Source organism: Salvia hispanica, chromosome 4, assembly GCF_029641045.1.
Source record: "Salvia hispanica isolate PSC_SH4W2 chromosome 4, Shi_PSC_v1, whole genome shotgun sequence".
In the NCBI taxonomy this organism is placed as follows: Eukaryota; Viridiplantae; Streptophyta; class Magnoliopsida; order Lamiales; family Lamiaceae; genus Salvia; species Salvia hispanica.
Window position 1 is genome coordinate 36849336 of NC_142695.1, and position 26572 is coordinate 36875907.

Here is a 26572-nt window from a genome sequence, read left to right on the forward strand (position 1 = left end):
AAAATGTAGGTTAAAAAAGTTAGTGAAATATAAGTCTCACTTATATATATTACTTTTATAATAAAATGTAATTGAAATAAGTTAATTGAATGTGGGAACTATTATTTATAGTAAAAGTAAAATATGATTCTTATTATGGAATAGATGAAAATGGTAAAATAGAACTCTTATTGTGGAGGAAGGGAATATAATTTTTATTAATTGGGACCAAATCATATTGTTTGAAAATAAGAGACTAAATTTATACTTTATTCTTGTAGTAATTTGTAACGGTTCCACTGTCTTAACAATCAATTAATGGGAAATAATCATTGAAAACTCACTGGCCAAATTTACAGGATTATATGGTTATTCTATTAGTAGAAGTAGTATATATATATGCTCATGATTATATGGTTATTCTATTAGGGTGTGATTGGTAGAAAAAAAAGGGTTTTCAAGGTTTCACGTATACAGAGTTTTTCTTACTTTTACGGATAATGTTTTCCATGGTATAACAGTGTTTGGTACATTTTTTCCAAATTGAGAAACCACACTATCAAATGTTTGGTAGAAATTGGTTAAGAGTTACACTCATGTGGATAATAAGGGAAATGTCAATAATATCCTTGAGTATGGGGCAGCTCTACATGTTGATTCTACAGGGAAGTAAACTGGCGGCTACTTTCTTTAACTTTGGCGCCATCCTTCTCTCATTCTCCATGCATATAAACACCTTCTTGGTACCCTCATTCCACCACAATTCCACAAAATACATCTTCTCCATCCAATACAGCTGCGATGTCTACACATGCGAAGAAAAAACTCACATACTAGGGCAGCCCGTCGAGTATCAGTTTTTGTTTTTCAAATCTGAGAACGTCTCGTTCATATGAGTCCGGACGATGACCTCGATTATAATAACAATTGTCTCTGACTCCGACCTCTTTTGTTGACTTTCGTTAACCATCCTACATAATTTGAAAACAATGAAAGTTCATGGCAAAACAACAATATCATCACTGCAATATTGATTTTTTCCACAAAAACGAACAGAACACAGCTCCAAGCAAACACATTGAACAAACAACAACAAAAAAGGGTATGGGACTTGACAAATAACAGCTCAAATTATCAATACACACTTTAGACTCAACAACCGAAAGATATAAGTCCAGAATGAACACAACCATAGTTACTATCTGAGAAATTACTCAGACATATCGCAGAACAAATCCAAAAAAATGCATTATCAACACTGCAGAGCCACAATCTGCACCCCTAATCATTCACACAATCTCCCAAAGTTACAATATGATTCATTGTGTTGCAAATGGAGTTAAAGCTGCTAGAGAAATCAAGACAAACCATAGGCACAAAAGCAACAATATAAACAGAGATCAAATACTTAAATTTACGGTTTCAATTCATAAAATTCTCAATTAAACAACAAGATATAGGCAAATACATCCGTTCAATTCCAGTGACAGAGTGCGAAACAAACCTCGGTATACTTGAACTGTTGCTCGACCTTCTTAATAACGCTTCCTCATTCCAAGCACTTGAAAGTGCCCTGGAGGAGTTCGGGTCGGACCTCGCTGGTGCATGTGACGACGCCGCTGACGGCCACGTGCTTGACGATCTTGGCGGTGGCCAATTCCCTGAGCTTCTTCACCAAGGGGAGGTTGTAGAAGGCGAAATTGATGTCCTTGTTCGGATTGTCGTCGGCGATGACGGTAGGGCGGAGCTCCATGATGAAACCCTTGCAGGCGCTCTTGAGGTAGGGCTCGAAGCGCATCGCAGTGGATGAACAATCAGACCAATTCCTTAAACTTTCACAACACAGATAAACAAATAAAATTAATAAAAACTGCAACAACAAACAAAACACATTATTGAACATCAAATCTGGAGGATAATTTTGCGATTAGGGCTAGGAAATTGGGGGATAATTTTAGGCGTCAAAGCCACCGACGTACCTATATCAGAATGTTCAGATCGACGGTACCATTGGGTATTTTTGGAGTGGATGCGCTGCGGAACTGTGTTGCAGTTAGAGAAATGGGAAGGCGAATTCGGAAACAAGATTTATCACAAAAATCGGAATGTTCAGATCGGCAGTAGCATTGGGTGTTTTTGGGGTGGATGTGCGGCGAAGCTGTGATTGCAGTTGGAGAATTGGGAGGGCAATTTCGGGAAATTTCTCACAAAAGGAGGAAACTTTATATCACAAAATTCCCGTGATAGTGTTTTCACTCAAACTCAAAAAATTATCTCACTTCCCTGGAAACCCGGAAACCCGACCATTTTCTACTGGACCGGCCGATAATGGAATGAGCTACCAAACATTGTAGAAGAATGATGAACAGTACCTTTTTTGACTTTTTCACACTTTTTAAGAGCTACCAATCAAGCCCTTAGTAGAAGTAGTATATATATATATGCTCAATTAAGTTACACCACACCATCTACTCCGCTAGTATGTAGGGTTTATAACTTTATAAGTCGACGCCGACGTTTTTCTCAATATCTCTCATTGTTTCGCATGAAATTTAAATCCAATCACATAATTTTATTTTTATTTTTTTAGGTGCTTTTGATCAAAACAGATTGTAACTTTTTAGATTTTAGATTTTTTTTTGAGCTGTGTTCGTCAGAGAGAGGGAGGGGTTTTGGATTTATATATGACGGCGACGGAGACGATGATCAGGTCGAACGGGGCGGCCCCCCACGAACCGGAATCCGACTCAGCGCTGTTTCATAGGAGTATTGATTTCCATCAGGCGAGGAAGCATTACAATGGGTTTGGAAACGAAAGCTGCAGTGATTTTAAGCTGGTGACGCTGAACCCTACATCCGGAGGGCTCAAGTCTTGCGGTTTGGAAAAGATAACCGAAAAATCATCGGAATTTTCTGAGGCTGGGTTGGATCCTGAGCTCAGTTTCGAGATTACGTTCCGCAGAATTGTGAGTTTCTTAATAATGTGCTTCAAATATTTATACTCGCTATTTAAAATTTTCTGGTTGTCTATATTGTGCAATGTGGTTTATAGTGATATTTAAAATTTTAGAAGAATTTTCATAAGATAGAAACCTAATTACAGTAGTTCTTGTTTCACGTGAGTGGAAAGTTCATAATTTGGTACCAATTGGAGAAAGGAAATTGTACATGTCACCAATCTGCTATGTTTGCCCTGAATTTATCTTTTCATTGTTGCATGGAATCGACTGCAACTTTTCCTCCCAGCACACCATGCTTGTGTCTGCTTCTGGTTATTTTCTTTTAAGAATGCATTTTATCTTCAGATCATTGCTGAAAGTATAAAATGAGCAATGCTTCAAAGGTTACTTTAAATGGATTCTTCCTGTAATGTAGCAGACCAGCAGTCATGCGTAGTAATGCTCCTACCGGCTTCACTTTTCAGGGAGTGGGAGAATGCCATTGCCAACCCTAATGCACTTATATCATGGGCTCCCATTTTGCTTCTTTAAATTTCTGATGACTTTCAAAGGCTGTCCCTTGACATCTGTAGTAATGCTCCTACCGGCTCTGATTAAAAATTCTCCTAAACATGACTGCCCCTCTAAAATGTAATGATTAAAATTAAGTTCCTAAAGGAGGAGCTTAAGTCCAAAAAGTAATAAAAGGAACGAGGTCCCTGCTTCACCTACCTAGTTTCACTTGTCTATTGATGAGGCTGTTAGGGGTTTTGTTATTTACTGCACTTTGAGTCCTATCTATTGTGATCTACAGTTTTGAATTCTTCTTTATGGATTCACATAGCATGTAAAAGGTTCAAACTTCAATTTCAGGGTGCAGGTTTGCGTAACCTCGGAAACACTTGTTTCCTTAATTCAGTACTGCAATGTCTGACCTATACTGCACCATTAGCCGCCTATCTTCAAAGTGGGAAGCATCAAAATTCTTGTGAGTCTTCCTCATTTTATCAATTATCTATCACATTAGTTTCCTATAATCCTATCTGAAAAAAATGACCGGGCAGATATTTTTTGTAACTCATTTTCTAATACTCGTATTTGTTTATTCTGACCTTCTATAATTTATGAAGGTCGTACTGCGGGGTTCTGTGCGTTGTGTGCTATCCAGAAACATGTTAGCCGAGCTCTGCAGTCAAGTGGGAGAATTCTAGAGCCCAAGGATCTTGTTTCGAACTTAAGATGTATCCTATCAATGAGATGTGCTTTGCATTGCATTCGATTCAGATTGAAAGTTGCAATCACTCTACCAACCCTTGCTATGAATCTATTCTGTCTCCGTAAATTCTCTGTTCACTAATTATATGCTTACCAATGTTATTACTATTATTCTAAAACTTATCTAATGAAAATTCATTGATTGTTTAATTTGCTTTTTGACCATGAAGGATGCTGTACTGGCTTCTCTCTGTTACTGATCCAAGTTAAGCACATACGTTTGCTTCTTTGCTCTACTGTACTACAACTTATCTCCCTCTGTTAGCCTACTCCAATAAGTTCATGACCCTATAATCTAGCATACATGTATAGGCATATCATTTTTAAAAACTTTTGCCAGGTCCTACTGATGATGTTGCTCACTTCATATTCTTAAAGTATTTAATGTGAAAGTAGTCGTTTAGAGTCTCCTAGCATCGCATAACCTGATAGGAGTAAAGGCTAGAGTCTGACGAACAAGAACAAATCTCTAAGATTTAAAGAACAGAAACTATAGAAACTGGTTTCTGACACAACTGGAATTAATCGAACTGACGGAATACAAAGAAAATAATCCTCACGAATGAGGCCAATCCTCATGCAGGAGGCCACGGTAAAAACCGCCCAAATATTGATCTCTCCAAAGATGATTTTATCGTTGTGGAGACTTGATATTTATAGGCTTACAAGTGAGAAAATATAGCAACAAATCTAATCCTAATTTAAATAGTAACCTAATCCTAATTAATAAATCCTAACAAACTTAATTTAAATAATAATAATAAATCCTAACTAAACTTAACTAAGTATGCATATCCTATAGGCATATCTGTATCATAACCATACACATTGTTGCCTCTTTCCTTCTTAAGTTTGAGTCCTTAATAAAAATATTAGGCATATCTCGGAGTTTTCGAAACGCCAGGCAAGAAGATGCCCATGAGTATATGGTGAATTTGCTTGAATCAATGCACAGGTGCTGCTTACCCTCTGGAGTGCCAAGTGAATCTCCTAGTGCGTATGAGAAAAGCTTAGTCCACAAGATATTTGGTGGCCAATTGCGTAGTCAGGTACTTTTGTGGCTGATGCATTATTTTCTTGTTGTACTGAAGTTGAGGCTCTCAGTCTTTTTTGTTTTCGCTTCTGTGCTAATACGTTGTCATTTCCCAGGTGAAATGCATGCAGTGCTCCCACTGCTCAAACAAATTTGATCCATTCTTGGATCTAAGTCTAGAAATACATAAATCAGACTCATTGTATAAAGCACTTGATCATTTCACCAGCAGAGAACTGTTAGATGGAGGTGCTAGGGAATATCAGTGTGATCAATGTAAGGAGAAAGTAAAGGCTTCCAAGCAACTAACAGTTCAAAAGGCACCCCAAGTACTTGCTGTTCACCTGAAGCGTTTTAGTTCATATGCTCCTGGCCAAAAAGTTGATAAAAGAGTTGCTTTTGAACCTACCTTGGACTTAAAACCTTTCGTCTCTGACCCCTATGTAAGTTCTACTCTTATTTTTTTTATGATGTTCTCCGCCAATTTGATATCTTAATCTTTTTGTTCATCTATTGCTCCTATTACCGTGTTCCTGCTCATCCTCCTGTCTGGGTCTTTTCTTCCTTGTAGTGCCTCAGTTCTATATAGCTGTTTATTCATTGCTGTCCGCGTTACTCACCTCTCCCCTCTCCAATTATGTTTGTTCTCTATTAAATTCCTTCAATTTGTTATTTTCGTCATATTTTCTCACAAGATTTGTGATCTAGGGCAAATCTTTTTAAAATAGTTCTTTTGAGATTACCACTGGTGTAACTTGCCACCCTGGACATCCTGTTCTATGTGCATGCATTCTGATATTATGTTTTTTTTATGTAACAACTTCAGGATGGGGATCTAAAATACACTCTGTATGGAGTTCTTGTTCATTATGGTTGGAGCACTCATTCTGGCCATTATTACTGCTTTGTTCGCACATCAAGTGGCATGTGGTATTCCCTTGATGACAATCAGGTATGAGAAGATGGCTGTTGATGTGGGGATTTTTAGCAATTCTAGTAAGTTCTTCAGTTAAAATGCCTGTGCCCCTCTTCCATTTCTATTTGCAATCTTATTTCAGTTGTGGGTTGAGACTTAATTCCGGGTACCATCATTCTGACATTTAATAGGTTGTCCAAGTTAATGAGAGGAAAGTTCTGGAACAGAAGGCCTATATGCTTTTCTATGTTCGTGATAGGAAAGACATTGGTAGAAAGAATCATGTTAATACCTTTCAGCAAGATAAAGATAACATGGTGATGAATGCTATTGGAAATGTAGCATATTCAAATTTGAACATGGAATTGAAAGAGAAAATCCAAATTGGCTCAAATGAGAGAGAGTTAAATGGCTCGTCAGCTTTATCCGGGAGGATAGCACCAGCGACAGATCTACCTAATGGCAAGTTGACAGTGGAGCCTTTAGACCTTGCGATAAATGCCAAGTGTGCATCAATGAAGCCACCAACAAAGTCTCAGCTGAAGGAAGATTCTCCAGTGGAATTAAATTCAAGCGTTAATGGTTCTGGTGATGCTTCAAGTGGAGGTTATGTTGCAACCTGCCACAACATCTTGAGTGTTGTAGAAGAGCATAGTACAAGTTCTATTGTATTATCTGTTGCCATGCCGGCAGACTGCAAGGATAACAACAAGGTAAAACCTAGCGAATCAGCTCAGAAGGCACTGGACAGCGCTGTGCTCAGCAGATTATCTGGAGATCAATGCAAAATGGATGCCCCCGTTTCTGAAACGGTATTTTGCTCGTATATAGTCTGTTAGGCTAATGGCATTATTTTAAATAAATACAGTTTCTTTTTGCATTTTTTGCTTTCTCTCATTGCTTCTTTTCATCCACTCAGAATGCTAGCACCAAAAGTTTGCCCATGGGAGCAAATGACGAACCAGAGAAAAACATTTGTGATGGGCGGGCACCTGTCTCTTCTTGCATTGATGCTTCCTCCATGAAGGCCGTAGGTCCAAATACTGATATAACTGTTGAAAATGGGCAAAGACTGGATGTGCAGTCCAAGGTATCAAACTTACCCGCAGCCACCACAGAACCTGGCTCCTATTGTATTGAAGCTTCCACCATGAAGGCTGATGGTCCAAATACTGATGCAACTGTTGAAAATGGGCAAAGACTGGATGTGCAGTCCAAGTTATCAAACTTACCTGCAGCCACCACAGAGCCTGTCTCCTCTTGCATTGAAGCTTCCACAATGAAGGCTGTTGGTCCAACTACTGATGTAACTGTTGCAAATGGGCAAAGAATGGATGTGCAATCCAAGTTATCAAACTTACCTTCAGCCACCACAGAGCCTGTCAGACTCAGGATAACTAAGAAGAAAAGCCAGGATCTTAAAGTAAAATGGAAGCTCATGAAGTATCAGGCAGTTGCCACATCACTCAGCTCAAACATTGTATTAGGTGTGGGCCTCTGCTTAAAAAATAAAAAGCACAAGAAGCACAAGAAGAAACTGAAGAAAACGCATAGTTCTATACTGAAGAAGTCTCCTGGTCTGAAGGTTATCTTGATTGAGAATGCCTTACCATCAAAGGTGGGGCAACCTGCGTCAGTAGAAGCAATTCCTCCTGCTGTTGACCAATCTACCTGCTCTCGTACAAAAAAAGGCAAACGTGTTTCAGATGGGCAAAACCACAACCCAAGCATACAAAACACTATTAGTGATAGTAGCATATTAAGTGCTGCTATTGATAAGGATTTCAGAGAGAGAATTCTTCTCGATGGATTCACAGTTTCTGCTGGAAAGCAGCTTGATACAAGGCACTCTACTGCTCAAGGAACTGGGATATCTCAAGAGCACCAAAGAGAATTGAGGCAAAATGATATCATGAACATGCTTACCAGGGGCTTAGATGAGACAACCGGTAAAGAACAGTTTTTGTGATTTTTTACGAACTAACAATAATCTCTATTTATTTTCATTTGTTTTCTTAAGTCTGTGAGCCTGATTGCAGTTGGTCGCTGGAACAATAATGGTGCTGCACTATCTACTAAATCTAAAACAAGAGCACCTGGGACTGTGCAGATCGGTTATATTGGGGATGAATGGTAAGCAATCTCACACTTACCGAGAGCTTTTGTAGACAAAAGATCAACTGTTAGATCATCTTGAAATTCTTGTTTAAGCCTGCCCATCGCTTCAATACAATAAATTTTCCTTATAAATATGACAACCATTTTAGCATCTTCCATGGAAGATGAAGTTTATTCAGTTCTTAAGCACACTTATGTAATGGTTGCAACATCCCTCATTGACAGGGATGAGGAGTATGACAGAGGAAAGAGAAAGAAGATAAGGGTTCCTGCTGTTAGCTTTGATGGACCAAATTTGTTCCAAGAAATTGCAGACAAAAGATTGAAAACAAAGAGATCGAAGCTGGAGAGATCCAGAGATGGGAACCAGCCATTTAGGATATGATGATAATTGGGAGAGGGAGGCGGGGATGTCTTGACATTCCATGGAAGATAAGCTTACATTTACTGTGTAGTCCTAATGCAGCTATCGTGATTTTTGCTGTTGAGGTGGTGTCACAAGGCTTCCAAAGACCAGAATTCTGCAATTTTTCCTTGTTTTCTATTCATAAGAACGAACTTCTGGTGATGTATTCATTTCCTGCTTTCAGCTTCATTTTGAGAAGAAGCTGGAAGGAGGGTAGGTAGGGTATATAGGTGAGGGTGAGGGTTAGGGTGAGGGTGAGAGAGTGAAATTGTATAAGCCGTGTCCTTACAATTGCATAATGTTCAACTGACTCCCTCAAACTGTCAAACTGTCCATCTTTGTACAAAGATACAATTGCATGAATTGATTTATCTCCAAACGCTGCACTTCAAATTACCGAACAAATACTAGTATATAGTTTAGCTAAAGAAAAGTCCAATAGTCCAATTTGGATTCTGATATTGATTCACTTGACTCAGAACTACTATATGTTCAAATATTGTATTTTGCCTAACCTCAGTTCGAGACCTATCCGGACGGTTTGGATCTCCTGCGGTGCATTCAGCCATAACAGGGATGTTACATACACACTACTAGTATATTGATAAATATTAGAGTGAACAACATAAATGACACATGATCTTTCACTTTTGCACATAAATGGTACCTGAACTTTATTTTATATTGCTTTTGGTACCTATAAATCACATTTTTGGTACCTGATGCAATTTTCTTTCTAAAATGCCCTCTAAACAAAAATTCCCTCTATCTCGTAAAACTTGAGACAAAACTTTTGGGCACGGAGGTTAAGAATTTATATTAAATAAATAGGAGAAATGAAAAAAGTAGGAAATATAAGAGAGAGTAAAGTAAATGATGAAATAAAAAAAGTGATTAGATGTTTTGTCTTTTGTTAAAAAAGGAAATAACTCAACTTTGTTGGGACGGACTAAAAAGGAATACGACGCAACTTTTTTTGGGATGGAGGGAGTACATTTTCTCATTTATGTCATAAAGGATATTTTAGATATACATAAAATTAGTACCAAAAGTGATATTGTAATATCTTCTCTCATTCTCCTCACTCTTTATACAATTACTATTAATCAATATTAATATTATTATTTTGATGTTATAAATTAATAATTAATTTATTTTAATATCATTCAAATATAGTTAATTACAATTATAGTTATAATTATATTTAATTATTATAAAAATATTATTATTATAATACTAAAAACTAGTAATTAATAAATAAATATAGTATAATTATATAAATTGTGAATCATATAATATTATGTAATAATAATTGTGAATTGTATTCATAATGATATAAAGAGTTGAATATTTTTAGTTAGGTGTTTCAATCTTAAAATGAGTATAAAGTAATTTAATAAAAAATATTCAATTGATTTAATTATTTTAAATAATTAATTTAATTAGACATTTTGTTCTTGATTTATATTATGAATGCAATTGATGTATGTATAAAAAACTAAAAGGAAAGAAGAAAAAGAAGATAAAAGAAAAAAGAAAGAGGAAGAAATATAAACTAAGGAGAAAAAAAGAGAGAAGAAAGAAAGATAAAATACTAAAAAAAAGAAGAAAATGAAGAAAAAAAAATTAAGAAGAAACTAAAAAAGAAATAAGAAAGGAAGAAAAAATAATCACATATTTTGTACTCTTTAATTGACATTTCCAAAAATATCCTCTACAAAAAAATTACATGTTTGGTACCTGGGGTTATTTTTGTCACAAGGTACCAAAAACGATATAAAATAAAGATCAGGTGTTATTTATGTGCGAAAGTGAAAAATCAGGTACCATTTATGTAGTTCACTCTAAATATTAATGTTGTAACAACACTCGTCTGAATGCACAACATGGTATCCAAACCCCCAGATGAAAGTCTCTCTAACTCAATACTTCTAGGTTGATTTTTTTTGTCAAAAGGACCAAATTTAGGCATACCTTTGGAACTAGTGCCTAAACTAAACTTTGCAAGCAAACTCCGCTCTATTGAAGATGACCAACTTTTATTTGTGATTTGTTCCATTTAAGGTTACTCATTACCAAAAATAAAAATATCTTTATTTCTACTTTATTCATTCTCGCATTTTATTCTTTCCACTTAACACAAAATAAAACTACATGAAATGTCATGCCGTTCAAGGAAGGAATCATTTCTAGAATATGGAATGCAAGAAAGGGATGGCTCACATGATGATCACACCTTTCTACCTGAAGTGAGAACCTCGACAACTCTAGGATAAACACCTAGAAAAAGTGTGTCCAGAAGTGTACTAGTAGTAGAGATCCCACAAGTAGTGGTTTTAGCTATAGTTAATCGTTGATCACCATTGATAAAGCGCTGTCCACATAAATATCATATCTTGCTAAAATAGAGATGTATGCAAAATGAAAATAGATAACGGTATTATGTTGAGAGAAAAGACTAAAACTAAAAAAAAAATTAAAAAGAAGAAAAATTATTATTTTTTATAAAAAAACAATAATAAATTATGTAAATAAAACTTAAAAAAGTAAAGCTTCCCCACCAACGACAATAAATACTTGTTGTGATTTTTAAGGTATAAATATGCAACACAGGTTCACGTAAGCAAGTTATAATTATCACAAAAATACTATAGTTTCTTTGTCGTAACTAAGTTGACTTGAGTCATATTACTTTTTAGTAACGTATGTCTCAACTAAGTTAAGTCATTTTTTTTAGCTTAAAACAAAATATTTAATCACTCTTACTTTATTTCTTCTTTTACTTTACTTTCTCTTATCTCTCCTACTTTATTCTTTATTATATTTTAGTTTATCTTTATTTAACTTATTTCACACAATGTAGTTGGGACTGGAGAGTATTATTTGTAAGAGAACAATGCCAAAATGCAATAAGCAATTAAATTAAAAAATCTAGTCCCTCCATCCCATAAAGATATTAGCATTTCCAACAGTACCATAAAAATATGAATATTTCTATTTATGGAAAATAGTGACCAACTAATTATCTATCTATATATATATATATATAGGGGAGCATTAAGGTCCTATTACCCCCTAAGTGTCTTTCCTCTTCTTAATATCAACCATTAGATTGATGGAATGGATGGAGTAGATTAAAAGTGACAATCTGATCCCGTATTGCATTATTTGTCCATTTTCGTGCATTAAAAGGGTAAAGAAGTAAAACAACATAATACATAATCGGTTTCAAAACGGCAAGTCCGAAATTAACGCGGCATTTTCATCGACCTCTCAACTCCCTTCTGTCTCACTCCATCCCATCAACACTATTTCTGAAATATTCTCTCCTAAATCCACAAAACCCTAGCCGCCGATCGGTGAATTAGAATCAAGTTCTACGAACGCCGGCCGCCTCGAACGCTCCGTTGGTGCACCATTCCCGCCGTGGAATCTACGTCGCTGGACGATTCCCTACTTGAAATCACTACGCGCTCTTCGTCGTCGGAAGTCGAAACATCTCCTCCCAAAATCGAGGTTTGGTTCTGTTTTTTTTTGTTTGGTAGGCACAAACAGCCCTAAACATCGATTGAAGTCACAAACACTCTGAAACATCGATTCTTAGTTTATAAACGAAATAATGCACAAAATTCTTTGGCTCGATCTTGTTGGGAAAGTTGAAATTGCGGTTGGTAAGGATAGGGTTTTGTTCATCTTTGATATAACAATTACTTCTCTGCTTTGGATCTGGGTTTTGCCGTAGGTGTAATGCAAAAAAGACGTTGTTGTTTTGTTGGAGACGTTGGTATTGTGAGCATTCCATTTATTGTATTCTTGTTTTTTCGGGCATTTTTGTACATTTTTCAGCATTTTTTGGGTGAAACCGCACGGAGTTAAGGGTGAAAACTCACCGATTTTTCCCTATCGTCGCGCAGATATACAATGACTAAAAGACAACGCCTTTACAAAAGCCAGCCAGAACAGAATGAAGGTTATGCATCATTCCATCATTTTTGTGGATTATTATTCATGTTTGTGCATTACATCTTGAGTTCTGTCCATTACAAAATAAAAGGCTTGCAATACTTACTTAAACGCATAGAGTAGATGCAATTTATGTTCTGTGGTAATGTGGCATGTAGTTGTTGGATGCATCCCTTTTGCATTGGAATGCTTGGGTTTATGCATTATAGCTTCAGTTCTGTGCATTGGTAAAAAGATGACATGCATTACTTACTTAATCGCATAGGGTATTTTGGCTATTTTGTTATGTGGCAGCTTGGCATGAATTTGTGGGATCCATCCCTTTAGCAAATCATATGCTGGAATGTTTGTGTTTTGTGAATTACAGCTTCATTTCTGTGCATTGACAAATACATGGCGTGCATTACTTACTTCAACGTATAGATTGTTTGATCCAAAACATCTTTTCACCTGTTTTGGGCAGGTTCCAAGCACCGTCGGACTGAGTTTGACCAAGCCGTAGAGGATGTTATTCCCATAGGATTAGCTGAGAAACTGCGGAAAAGGTTAGCCGAGGAAGAGGCTGCAACAAGTTCACGCAATGAAGAATTGGAGAAAAAGAAACCCAGGGGGAAGAAAGCCGACCACCTTTACTGTCGTCAAAACCCAACCGAGTTCATATCGTGTATACAAAACCTGACTCCCCGTCAGAAGGAAGCTGTGATCGAACTGGGATTCGGCGCTGTCCTAGAGTTCAACATCAGGGAGTACCCAGGTTACCTAGCTTACCGGGTGTTGAAGTCGTTAAATCTGGCTCGGTGTGAGATTCCATTATCTGGTGGCGACCGCCTAACACTAGATGAGGAGGATGTCCACCTTACATTGGGCTTCCCGAGAGGGCGGATTCAGATTGCACGCAAAGAAGAATATCAATCAAACTTCGAGTTCAACGATATGGTTGCTGCGCGGTGTAAAAAGTCTCGGTACAAGCTGAACGCGACAGATGTTGCAAATATGATTACAGAAGAAACTGATGGTGGTCCGGTCTTCAAGCGTCTATTCATGTTCTTACTTGAGAATGCCTTGATGGAGACTCCGTCAGATGGCAATTGCAAGCCAAAAATACTACACTTTATCGACGATGTGGAGGCTATCAGTGACATGAATTGGTGCGGTTACGTCTTATCCGTGCTGGAAGTCACTTATCCGGGCTGGGACAAGGGGGATACTGCATACTTCACCGGGCCAATCCATTTTCTTTTGGTAGGTAATTGTGGCATTGCATTATATGTTACAGTACATGCATTACTTTTTGCTGCATTAATGAACCCAATATGTTGCATTAAAATAGCCTTTACTGTGAATTGTTTTTGTGTCAGTGTGCGTACGTGGACCGTGTGGTTCACATACGGAGGCGAGTCGAGCGTGCTTGGCCCACAATAAAAGGTTGGACAGCGGAGACCCTTAAGCAAAGGGAAGATGCAGAGCTTGATCAGTTCGGAACGGGGAGGTTAGAGGGCCGCATTGACAAACATCAGTATCTTATCGACGAGGAAGCAAGGAGGCTGGACGCTATGGAAAGGGGAGTGAGTGGAACCCCCAGCAGGAACAAGGCGAAGAGACTCAGAGATCGTTTTGTCGCTTCGAGTTCTTTGATGGGACACGCCATTTCGAGGTGGGTCGACGATTTTAAGCAGATACCTATTGAACTGCTTGAAGATGGGTGCTTCCGATTGGGGAGTCAGATTGGGTTGAAGTTGTTAGAGATGGAAGATGAAAAGCCTGTGGAAGATGAGGACATCATGACGACACTAACACAAGCGAGGGAAGACGAGGAAGAATACAGTCCCGAGTGGATTGCTGAAATGGAGAAGATGATGCAGCCATACGACAAAAAGAAAACAATAAGCCGGGGATTTGATAGGCCATCGTTCGTCTTGGATGGATTTGATTTTCCGGACCCTTTTGCTACGCAGAAAGAACAACGGGCAGAGGGTTCTTCTAGGGAAGAGGAAAACACTAATGCCGAGGAGACCGGAGCTGATGGTGTTGGAGGTGAGCATGATGGTGTTGTTGTTTTTTGTAAAGTTTACAACGCCTTGTAAACAGAGGTTTTTGCTTTATTAAATCATAATTCACGCATTATTTACTTTTGTCAGGAGACAAGCCTAATTTGGATGTTGGATCTGGAGCGGCATTTGGGACAACCGCAGGTGGTGTTGAAATCAGCCATGGGGTAAGAAAATTACATCATTGAATGTGTACTAATCCTTCATGTTACAAAATACCTAACTGTGATTCCATTGTTTACAGCAGGATGAGGCTAGAGGTGATAGTGAAGGAGGCTGCGGAGATAAAGGCAAAACAAAGAAGGCGAAGGGAAAACAAATCCTGGAACGCAGTGAGATTCCATCTGATAAGGCTGTAGGTCGTAAGGAGTTGAAGGGAAAACGGGCTGCCAATACAAAAGTAATTCCTTTAATAAAATATTATAATAATAATGTTGTGCATTATTTGACAGGTTGCGTGCATTGAATTCAACTGTTGATTCATTAAAAGTATTCATTGGTTGCATTATATAGGCTGTATTAACCATAACAACATGGTGTGTATAATGCATTACAAGGTGTTGTTAGTGCGCATTATTTAGGTTTTTTGTTGAAGTATACAATACTTATTATGCATTAAATGCTGCAAAGGGTATTGAGATTGGTGTGGGGGAAAAACCAAAAGAACCTGAAGTTCTTGCTGGAAATGAGGCTGCTGGAAAGGTGGGTGGCGGAAAGGGAAAGGGTGTTGCTCCACAGGTTGTGGCTGGAAAGGGAAAGGGTGTTGCTGTGTCGGGCTTGGACACTCCAGATGGTGATTTTGAGGTATGTTGTATTTTAAAAGTGGGTTTGCGGATGAACTGTATTAACCCTGTCACCTATTATTGCAGGATCCCGGGAAGCTGGCATCATCCCGTTTCAAGACAGCCAGTCTGGCTGCCCGTTCTCCATTCCACAACCGGGCGATTACACTAACGGCAAAGCCAAACTATCCGGACAAGTCGCTATACTATTGGGTGCTGAGCACAGCCGAAGTGAATAAGTAAGTTTTTTAGTTTTGCTCGACTATTTCGTGTGAAATGGGTAACTTATGCACACTTTATTATTGTGCAGGGAGACGGTTGTCTACGTAGACGACTGTATCAAGACAATGCAGCTTGAATTCTTGTCGCTGGCGCCGTTCAAGCGCGTGAGCCCAGCATTGTAGACACTTGGAGCGCCCACTTGAATAACATGGAGAAGCTCAAAGCTCCCGAAACAGTTGCTAGGGTCTTCTTCTCGACAAAACCATGCGTTAGTGAAATACCTTGTCCCCTAGTTGCTATTCAGTATTGCAATTATAAATAATTAACTTGTTTACCACATTACACTGTAGAGACACACCGTGATTGATACCCCGGCTGAATGGTCAGAGGACCAGTTGAGGGAGACATTCTGGACTCGGTTGTTCGATGATGTACTTGGAATGGGAATCTTCAGATGGGAGAAATTTGACATGGTGAATTCTATTACACTTAAGCCATCTGATGTACATACGTTAACCTAATTTCATTTGTACAGTTTTTCTTCCCGGTTTGGGGTTCTACACATCAGTATGTGGTGTGTTTTGATCTGCCGGATGGCAACATGAACATCATCGACCACACATTGGCTGACTCCCACAAATCTTTCAAGGCAAAATATGGGAAAACACCCTCCCTTCTGGTGCGTGTTTGAGAGTATTCCATTAAGTTGCATTACATTCGGATAACTGTGCATTATTTGTGTTTCTAATGCATTTTTTTGTGGGAATTTGTTGCAGAAACAATTTTTCGCAGAAGCGCTGGTGAAGTTGAAAGCTAATCAAAAGGCAGCCGAGGTCCGAAAATGTAAGACACATGTGGTGGCTATGACTTGGAGGAGAAACGACCCATCTGTGGAGACGGCGGTGTACATCATGCGACACATGGAGACTTATTTCGGCGGAAAGGACAAAGATTGGCAGTGTGGATTCACCGGCAAAGGGACAAAAAATCTGGAAATGTACAGAATGAAGGTAGCAAACGCACTGCTGTCTTCTACACACAATTCTGAGCGCGACACCAACATCTCTTATGCCGCCAAGTTCTGGAAAGAGAAGCCGCCAAAGTTCAATTTCGATAAGTGGGTCGACGAGTTTGGGCTGGATTGATTGCAAGAGTACTGATTAGAAACGATGTGGATTTTAAGTTGAAGACAGATAGTTTGGGGTAACTTATTTTGATTTGGTCAAATGACGAATGCTTTGAACCATACACTTGTTTTGATAACTGATGCATATTTTGGTACTATTGTGTGATGTAGTGCAGTGATATAGGATTAACTTAATCAGCAATGGATGAAATAACCGAGAGTAATGCACAACATAGCACTATTAATGTAATGCTATGAAACGATAATGCATATTAACAGATTAATGGAGTAATGGAATAAATAAACGAGAGTGCTGCGCAATATGGCGTGTTTAATGCAAGTATAAAAAACGATAACGCACAAAAACGGAGTAATGCATAGAACATACAAATTAATGCAAGGATATCTATCATGAATGCACATTATCAACGAACTCGACTAATGGAACAAAACGACAGAGTGATGCATAGAACATCCTCACTAATGCAAGCCTATAACTGCGATTATGCACAAAACCAAGAAAATCAACTAATGCAATGAATTGAGGGAGTGATGCACATAATATCCTTATTAATGCAAGGTTGTAAGTCGATAACGAACAGTAAACATCGCAAGTCCACAGAGTTGTTACGAAAAAATTGACGACATCGCTACAAATAATAAGAACAGAACCGAGGCGAAAAAAGTATTTTATTCGTTACAAAACACATCAAGCTTTCCGCTTGCCTTTACTGAGCGCTTTCTCCTTCTCCATCTCTTTAAGCATTGGACAGTTTCTAGAGTCGTGATGGCCCAACTCATCACACGCCTTACAACGTCTAAGAGGTCTAGCTGCCTCCTTTATAGCCTTTTCTCTCTTTGAAACCAGTCGGCTCGAGGAGCTGCTAGCATGACCCTTCGTCTTTACAACATCTGGAGGATGGACCTCTACAACTTCAGGCCTTGGCATTCCGTAAAATTCTTCAATCATGCGCCTCTTTTCAAACGCAGAGGTTGGAGGAGTTCCAGCTTGAAGAGAATTACCAAGTTCTTCCAAACCACTTACGAAACCACGAAGCACTTCAATGTCACTCTCAAAACGTCGAATAAAACCGTAGAACAGGGATATTCCTTGATTGGTAACAGTCTGCCTATCGTCAATGGTGGACCTTGTATCTACGGTGGACATTGTATCTACAGAGACATCAAGTCCATGTACGACCTTGGCTAAGGGAGTCTTCATCCATCGGTTGTTGCAGTACATCTCTGGAATTTTTGACACTTCATTGTTCCTGAATAGGAAAAAAATATGGCAACACAAATAGCCCTGCCTACCGAACAATTTGCAGTCGCACGAGTATGATTCGTCAGTCTTGTCGTGTGTCACGGAATACGAATTCCGTCGGCTATCCCCAAGCTTGTAGGTGTCAATCGTATCTGTTGATGAAAAACCAAGCACACGGCATCTGTCATTCCCATCAACAATTTCTTCTTGTATCTTCCTGAACATACTGTCTGTGTAAATCGTCGCAGCATGTTTCTCGAAACCCAACTTAGTGGCCAGTATGGGCACGGAAGTAGCATCGTTGTAGTTCAGCTTTGTTCTAGCATTCCGCTGAAAGTCCAGAGCATTGTTGAAATACAAGTATAATTCGGCAAGGTTCGCTCGGGGCTTCATAAAATGTTTGTAGAAACTGTTTTCAGATTCTGATATGGACGTAGTCCTAATCATCGAACCAAGTGGGAAATCTCTGAAGTATGCCGGTATCCACATCTGTCTATACTCGTACAATGTGTTCAACCAATCAACGTCTTCCAGCTCATAACGCTCAATCACTCCATTCCACTCCTCTTCAAATTCATCGGGTTCAAGCAAGTCCGACCAAACGCATGCATTGAATTCCTTCTTGAAATCTTCGTCCCTAAGCAACCTGCCTGGAACCTTGGAAGCCAACTTGTGCATTATATGCCACATGCACCAGCGGTGTCGAGTTCCTACAAGAACCTCTTGAATAGCTGATCTCATGCCCAAGTCTTGATCGGTCACAATCATTTTGGGGGCTACACCCATGCATTCGACGAAATGTTTGAACAACCAGGCAAATGCCCCTGTTTTCTCGTTGCAGACCAAACCATCAGCAAATGTTACGGGTTTACCATGATTGTCCTTCCCCGTGAAAGGTGTGAAGATCATGCAATACCTACGATGCACACAGGAATGTAGCATTAGCATAATTAATTCAGAATAATGCATAACGATAAAGTTGTAATGCACCTTTTTGGCTTTATAATGCACTCAGTAAAGTACAAATAAACAGAATATAATGTATATCTGATTGTGTTGTAGGTGGAGTCAAACGTCACTATGTCACCAAACATATGGTAGTTCATCTTCATCAAACCATCACACCAAAAAAGGGCAACCAACTGGTTAGCAGCATTAACTTCGTAGTGATATGTGAAGGCATCCGACAACTCCTTCTTCTTCGCCATGTCGTCCAACACCATCTGCACGTCACAACCGTGTGCGAATGCTTTGATGTCGCGAGATGTATTCCTGATATCCCCAAGATTGCAACCGACTAGATCAAACCCATCGAGGATTTCCTTCAACACCTTAAAGGTAAGGGTGGGGACTATATTAGCCTTGGAACAGTCAAGAATGAATTTGTGATGTACGTCATCCAACTTCCGGTTTAGTGTCATAAACTGCTGATGCTCCGACTCCACCATACAATGGTTGTGAACCTCGTTGAACTCGTGAATAATATATCCCGGTATTCCTGCTTCGGAAAAGTACTTGAAGGATATAGAAGCTTTACAACCACATCGCTTGGAAAGCCGCCTGCGTTTAAGAGTAAAACCAGAGCGTGCATTCACATCGTCTTCCTCGTTTGACCTCTTGCAGCCCTCCCTATTGCATACCACATAATACCAAGTAGTAACACCATCCGTCGCCTTCCTCATACCTTGTTTTCGCGTATCAAACCCAACAGCGCGGGCATACACATCATAAAACGCAAACGCAAAATCTAGGGATTGGAACTTCTGACCAATCACAGGCTTCAATTGTGGAGAACATTCAGGTATAACAAACACTGTACATAAAACGAAAGAAAAAACATATAAGAAATTATTATCATTACATGATACAAATCGTACATTACAACTTAAACATAGTGCATTAGAATACAATATTTGAACATTACATACGACGAATATTACCACACTGTAGCCGAGACAATAACTAAACCCTAGACAAAACAATGAAACGCGTCGACTCCTAAAATGTCAACGAGATGAACGAACTCAAAACCAGATAAAAAAAACAAGCATTCGTGAATTAGGTTTCATTACATGATATAAATCGTACATTACTGATAAGAAATAGTGCATTACAGTCTAATATTTGTACATTACATACGTCGATAAACACCATACAGTAGCCGAGAAAATAACTAAACTCTAGACAGAAAACTGAAACTCGTCGGCTCAACAACATACTACACCATGACCACCCATTACTGCTAAACCCTAGAAGATTATATTAAACTCGCCCAATACATTCACACACGACAGAAAATAAACAAAACCCTACGAATGATTAAACGCAAAACTCCTAAAATATGAATGAGATGAACGAACTTAGATTCATAATAGACATGTGAAGACCTTAAATTACCTTCTTCCATTGTTGGAGAATAAGAAAAAAATCACAAACGATGGAACTTTTTCAATTCTTTTGATTCACGAATTTCTCCAGATTTACGATGCATCCAATCTTATTAATTCCTCAGTGATGTATTGATACAGAAAGATTTTTTGGAGAGAGAAGAAAGATTCTGCTAATTCCATGAAAAAAATCGATGAAGTATATTGTGAAGAGAAAATCAAGCAAGTTTCCATAACTAACTCCATTGTGAATTCCTAAAACACCCTACACGATTTTTTTAAGCATTTTAATTAATTACATGTGGCATTATTTATGGCCATAAGATCTTTAAATTGAATGACCAAGATTAAAAAGGATAATAGAACATAAAACCAAAAAAGGATATGAATACATCCCTATATATATATATATATCAATTTATTTAGAACTTATATCACTATGCCTTACCATTACACACTAATGTGATATCACTATCCATTAACACTACTTTAATTATAATTTTTCTTCTGTCTCGTACTTTACTAATTGTGCATTAATTTTTATATTATTCCAAAAGCTCATGTTTTTACAGGACGGAGGAGTATTAAACTAATAAAAAAGAAATAAAATTTGTTTGTTTCAAAATTTGATTAAACACTGATAATAAAACATATATTAAAAAGACCCATATGAGAACTTGAAGTCCATGTATCCGGATTCCTTCAAAAGTTATCTATGCAATTAAGGATAGTGTTTATTTATGCTCACCCGCATTTGATCACTTGTTGGAGAAATTGACATTCAGAATATGCTAATCACATCTTCAGGACTGCAGTTATATTAGAGGATGTTCGTTTTGCAAGACTGTATCCGGGATTAAATTTATAATGTGTTTGGTTCATGAAATTCAATCCCACAATTTAATCCTAAAATTATCTTAGTATTATTTTATCTTTGAAACCGAACACCATCTTATTATATTAGCTCTACAGACGGATAGTGGACTCTATACTACCATTGGACTATCTTATCTATGTTTGCTCCTAATTCAGAGGAAAGAGATAGTAGAAATTAGACTTAGTACTGTATCTCAACTTTGACTTTGATCCTTATCATCTCTTCACCTTCTTTTTGGACCTTAGTCCACACATGACTCTCGATATCATTATATTAGTATGAACACTCATTGTTTCAAATTTGATATTTTAGGTACTCCTAATTATAATTTTCTTTAAATCAAAGTGGAAATATAAAATGGATATTTATTTGAACGAAGTTTAATCAAATTCAATAATAGAATACTTGTTATGTCCCATTAAAACAAATATTTTTTTCATTTTGATTTGTCTCACGTGATTAGTCAATTTCTTTGATGAACTCTGTTTTCCATTTTCTATTGATAATACTTCGGTTACATTTTCTTTCAATCTCTTTTATGTTACCAATTTTACATTAAAATTTATGGTATTTCTAAAATTCTTATTTTTATAAAAAAAAGAGAGTATTAAATTATGAAATTTTAATGACTTCATATGTATATAAAATGAAGACTTTTAATGATACCTTAAAACAAGGTCACTTTATGAGACTTAGGGAAAAGAAAAAAAAGTAGTAAAATAAAACGATGTTGATGTGAACATGATTAAAAGATAAGTTTTATACACGTATGATATAATCGAAAATTGATAGTGGCTGACGTAACACGTTTGTTTATTAATTGCATTATATTTCGATAAATATATTCTTTTATTTTTACTCAATATACATACAAGAGTAGTAAGCTTTAAATGGTTAGAAAATCATTTGAGCTGAATTAAAATATGAGCAAGAAATCAATCTATAGCTGCACTGAGATAATTGAAAATATTCTTCCCCTTTTCCCCTTTTCCGGTATCATTAATTGGATACTCCAAAAACCGTTGCATAACGATGGCTGTCATTCCATTATAAAACCGTTGCATTATTCATCATTCTTGCCAGAGTTGCCCCTTTACCTTTATATGCTTTTGCAGACTCCACGCAACATTCGATTCCAACGCAACCAGCTCGCCCCCATCTTCTGCAAAATCTATTAGGTGCCCATTTTGTCAATTCGTTTTTTTCCTGAGTTTATCTTGATCAATTGGAGCTTAATTGTTAGTTCTTATGATTTCTTTTTTTGTTAATTTCTACTGTTCTTTATGAGTTATTGGATTAAAGAACTAATGGGTTGGGAATCCATGGTTTCTTGATTTTCTCTCTTTGATCCTTTTCAAATTTTCCGGTTAATTTACTTCATTTAGCACGTATCGTTCTCGGTGGCAAAAATTTGTCATTTCCAGATTTATCGTGGATGCTTTGTACCTAAAAATTGAATTGAGGGTTGATTTAGAGATTTTTCGTTTCAGGCTTTAAAATGGAAGGCATCGTTGTTAGGAGAGTTATCGCTTCTGATAATAGTTGCCTCTTCAATGCAGTAGGGTAAGCTGGAGTTCTAATGACTTGTATTTGATGGCATGATTTCATTTGGTTTGGTTTTATGGCGGTCACATGCTTTTATATGGAATAACTGAGTTTTGGAATTCATATTGCAGTTATGTCATGGATCACGACAGAAACAAGGCTTCCGAGCTGAGACAGGTCGCGAATTAGATTACATTCTATGTTTGCAAATATAGGATTTCTTAACTATGTGATCCTTTCTGCTTTTTAGGAAGGGAAATTTAGATTCTGAAACCTGTTACCTGATTTTTGATTTTTTTCCCTTTGTAAGTTGCACGTATTCATAGTCGAATGTGCTAGTTCTAGTTGCCATTTAACAGGTGGGATGGGATTTTAGAGGAAATCAAATTATATCATGACTTTCACATGGCCGGATACTTTTGGAAGGATTGCATTATGAAATTCATGCTCCTAAATCAATCCTCTTTATAGTTAAACACATTGTAAAATAGGCAACCAATAATAGGTATGTTTTACAAATATTGTTACTATCCTTTTCAGAATCATGATCTTTAAATCTTGATTGTCTAATGAATACTATTAAGTTAATTACCTATGGTACGAGAGTGACATTGGTGTGGCTAACTTAATTTATTGTATTGAAATTATACAATTTGTACTTGAACTGGCCATTGTTGACTTCTAAACTATACAATGCATCACAACACATGTAGTGAACATTGAGTATGTACAATGTTAATTCTTTGGTTCTTTTTGGTTTATTTCTTTCTTTATTTATGACAATTGTGATTTTGAAATGGTGAAGGTTATAGCAGCGACAGTTTCCAGTGATCCAGAGAAGTATTCCGAAGCGTTTCTTGGAAAGACTAATGAAGAATACTGTGCCTGGATTTTAAACCCAGAAAAGTGGGGAGGTTAGTTGGTGCTTTGAGGATTCTTAGTTGGGTCTTTGTATCACATGATTCACATCTGAATTGCACAGAATTTTATACTTTGGGTTATGTATTGTATTGGGTTCACATTCCATATGTTTCCCTACTTAGGAAGTGTATGCCATGTGTTAGTATTTTGTATGTTGCCTATACAATCAACTCTGGTAGGTTTTCTGTTGTCTTGCAGTGCTGTCATGCGCTTTTGTAGCCATGTTGGTTTTAAGTTGTTGAACTGCCTTTCTGCTAATAGTGAGTCATACATTTTTTGTTCTTCTTGTTGTGGGATAAATGTTCAGTCATTTCATGTTTTCCTTGTCTCTCCACAAGGCAATATACATATAAGTCAAGAACCGATCCTTATGAAACTGTCAGATGGCATTTAATGAGAGTTTGGGCCAGCTTTTAGAATATTGATTCTGTGAACATTAAAAATAGGAATAAGGAATTGTGACAATTATTGGCAGTTGTGGTTGGCAAAAGATGACATTTGTAGTTTAGCTGCTGGAATTTCAGACATTAAAAAATGATTCAGTTAAGTCTAACTATGTGAATCTCCTAACGAAGAACTGTACATGATTTTAAGAGCCTAACTACTTCTGTTGAATTCCTTGTTACCTATAACAGTCTGATGTTTTTCATTGATTTTTGTTTTGTTGAAGTCTTATCATTATCTTATAAATCTATAAATCAAACACATGGTAAATATTACTAGTAATACTCAGAAGCTTTGACAGAATAGCTATATGGGGTTAGTGGAGGTCTTAAGACATTGCTGAGACTGTGTGTTTTATCCCTTTAATCCTGACGGAGCTCCTAATGTAATCTCTTCATGCCCCTTAAATTTTGTCCAGTATGGTTTATGTCTTTATGCTTATTTATGTATGTATAACAGCCTTATCTATTGCTGGTTAGGACGTATTGATGCCTTTTTGTTGCAATCAGTCAAGAGTGGGAACACTTGTTTATTTGAAATTGTTGCTCAAAGTATGTAGAAACTTTTCTTGCCCCTATCTGGATATACACTCTTTATATAACATATTAGAAACATACCTTCTTTAGACACACACAAATGCCTTGCAGCTTAGTGATAAGATGTGTGACGAGTGATTGGTATTCCTCACACGCAAAGAAAAATATAAAGCAGTGGAGTACGTTCATCAAGGTCTGATCTTTTTCTTGGTTAATAGGTGCTATTGAGCTTGCAATATTGGCTGATTATTATGGACGAGAGATAGCGGCTTATGATATACAAACCACTAGATGTGATTTGTATGGGCAAGTAAGTGCTGGCAGCTAGGAGTCCGATCTAGTTTCATTCTTTTGAAATATGTCCTGGGTGGGATTCTTAACCATTCATTCATTTGAATTGTTTCAGGGAAAGAACTTTGGGGAAAGAGCAATGCTTATATACGATGGCCTCCATTATGATGCTCTAGCCGTATGTTTTATCTCTCTTCCATTTTTCCTAAAGATATTTGTGCTTTCATGAGTATGCATTTAGGCCTTTAGATATGTGATTAACTTATTAAAGAGTTTTTAACTCTAGCTGATTTGTCTTTTCAAGGTGCAATTCTTGTCCAGTCTCACTTATTTTGAGTTATTACATTTGATTAAGTAGGGCTTCCTTTTCTGTTGCAGTAAAGTATACAGAGATTTGTCTCGAGAATCTGATTTTCAACAAATATTTATGTGTAATTTTGAACTGAGAGATGTATATTTTAACAGATGTCACCCTCTGAAGGAGCTCCGGAGGAATTTGACCAGACAATATTCGCAGTGCAGAGTGACCGAAGTGTGGGTGTAGTTGAGAGACTCGCCCTTAATCTTGTACAAGACCAGCAGAGGTGAAAAAAATATCCGAAATAGCATCGTTTACTTTTCTCGTTTACTTTTCTCGTCTGCTGATTCTATGCCCTTCTCTCCACCGCTATCACGTTTACTATTTATGTTAGGTTCAAAGTGCTTTTTTTTTTTTAATGAGAGGGGTTAATTAGTACTATGATATTTATGTCTTCATTTTGGCCAAGGTTGCAACCAATTCTAAATGTTTATATCCTTTTATGTTTTTGGTAAAATGGAGGAAGAGGAGCTATACAGATACTGCAAACTTCACTCTGCGATGTGGTGTGTGCCAAATTGGAGTTAAGGGGCAGAAGGTATGAATATGATCTTGGTTTCTTCGTTTCTTGAATTGTAGACGACACAGAACAGGGCTTGACTTTCGATGATGCAGGAGGCGGTCGAGCATGCCCAAGCGACGGGACACGTCAACTTCCAGGAATTCAAATGAGGGCCTTCATTCTCTCGAATTTGTTGTTGTAACACTTTGGAAAAAATCCCTATCAAACAAATAAACGGTATGGTATGTTGTTAAATTATATTGAAGAAACTCGTTTAATGATTTCCATAATAGTGTTACTTTTACCCCTACTACCATACAATTTGTTTAATTACAGTATATCGGGTTCTATTAATCCTGTATTAGGGTGTTTCTTATTCACAATTAGCATGTTGATTTAATTAAGGTGGATGTGCTGAGTGTGAATCATTACATATTCTCTATTCTACTAAAAAAAGAATAAGAAAAGGTAGACGTGGCGTAGATGAGCAGTTTGTTTGGTGGGAGATGGAAATAGTGGTTGGAATAAGAATTATTTTCCATTCTCTTGTATTGTTTGGTGAATTTTTTTTAAAGTTTCCAGAAACGAATACAGTCTTGTAGATGCGTCAACCATGAGATGTCCCTCTGCTCACACTTAG

At 37.4% G+C, this 26572-nt stretch overlaps 3 protein-coding genes across 4 annotated transcripts; 2 read left to right on the top strand and 1 right to left on the bottom strand.

The window, feature by feature from the left end:
- The first annotated feature begins 2443 nt into the window (after positions 1-2443).
- LOC125195657 (ubiquitin carboxyl-terminal hydrolase 23-like) lies at positions 2444-9062 on the top strand. Its single transcript, XM_048093800.2, has 10 exons — positions 2444-2945; positions 3792-3906; positions 4049-4159; positions 5070-5242; positions 5343-5669; positions 6053-6178; positions 6334-6954; positions 7062-8091; positions 8182-8275; positions 8486-9062. The coding sequence occupies exons 1-10, from the start codon at positions 2664-2666 to the stop codon at positions 8643-8645; spliced, it is 3039 nt and encodes a 1012-aa protein (XP_047949757.1). The 5' UTR covers positions 2444-2663; the 3' UTR covers positions 8646-9062.
- Positions 9063-17516: 8454 nt separating this feature from the next.
- LOC148928573 (protein FAR1-RELATED SEQUENCE 5-like) lies at positions 17517-20478 on the bottom strand. Its single transcript, XM_089056711.1, has 3 exons — positions 20469-20478; positions 19123-19884; positions 17517-18991 (listed from the first exon to the last, which is right to left on the bottom strand). The coding sequence occupies exons 1-3, from the start codon at positions 20476-20478 to the stop codon at positions 17517-17519; spliced, it is 2247 nt and encodes a 748-aa protein (XP_088912837.1).
- Positions 20479-22248: 1770 nt separating this feature from the next.
- Positions 22249-26236, top strand: LOC148928574 (OTU-like cysteine protease family protein). Of its 2 annotated transcripts, none has more exons than XM_089056477.1 (9): positions 22249-22513; positions 22826-22898; positions 23012-23057; positions 23686-23794; positions 25000-25091; positions 25188-25250; positions 25538-25656; positions 25893-25968; positions 26046-26236. In XM_089056477.1, the coding sequence occupies exons 2-9, from the start codon at positions 22834-22836 to the stop codon at positions 26100-26102; spliced, it is 627 nt and encodes a 208-aa protein (XP_088912603.1). In that variant the 5' UTR covers positions 22249-22513; positions 22826-22833; the 3' UTR covers positions 26103-26236. The 2 variants fall into 2 exon arrangements, with proteins under 2 accessions (XP_088912603.1, XP_088912604.1); XM_089056478.1 differs by lacking the exon at positions 22249-22513 and adding an exon at positions 22551-22573.
- Positions 26237-26572: the final 336 nt, after the last annotated feature.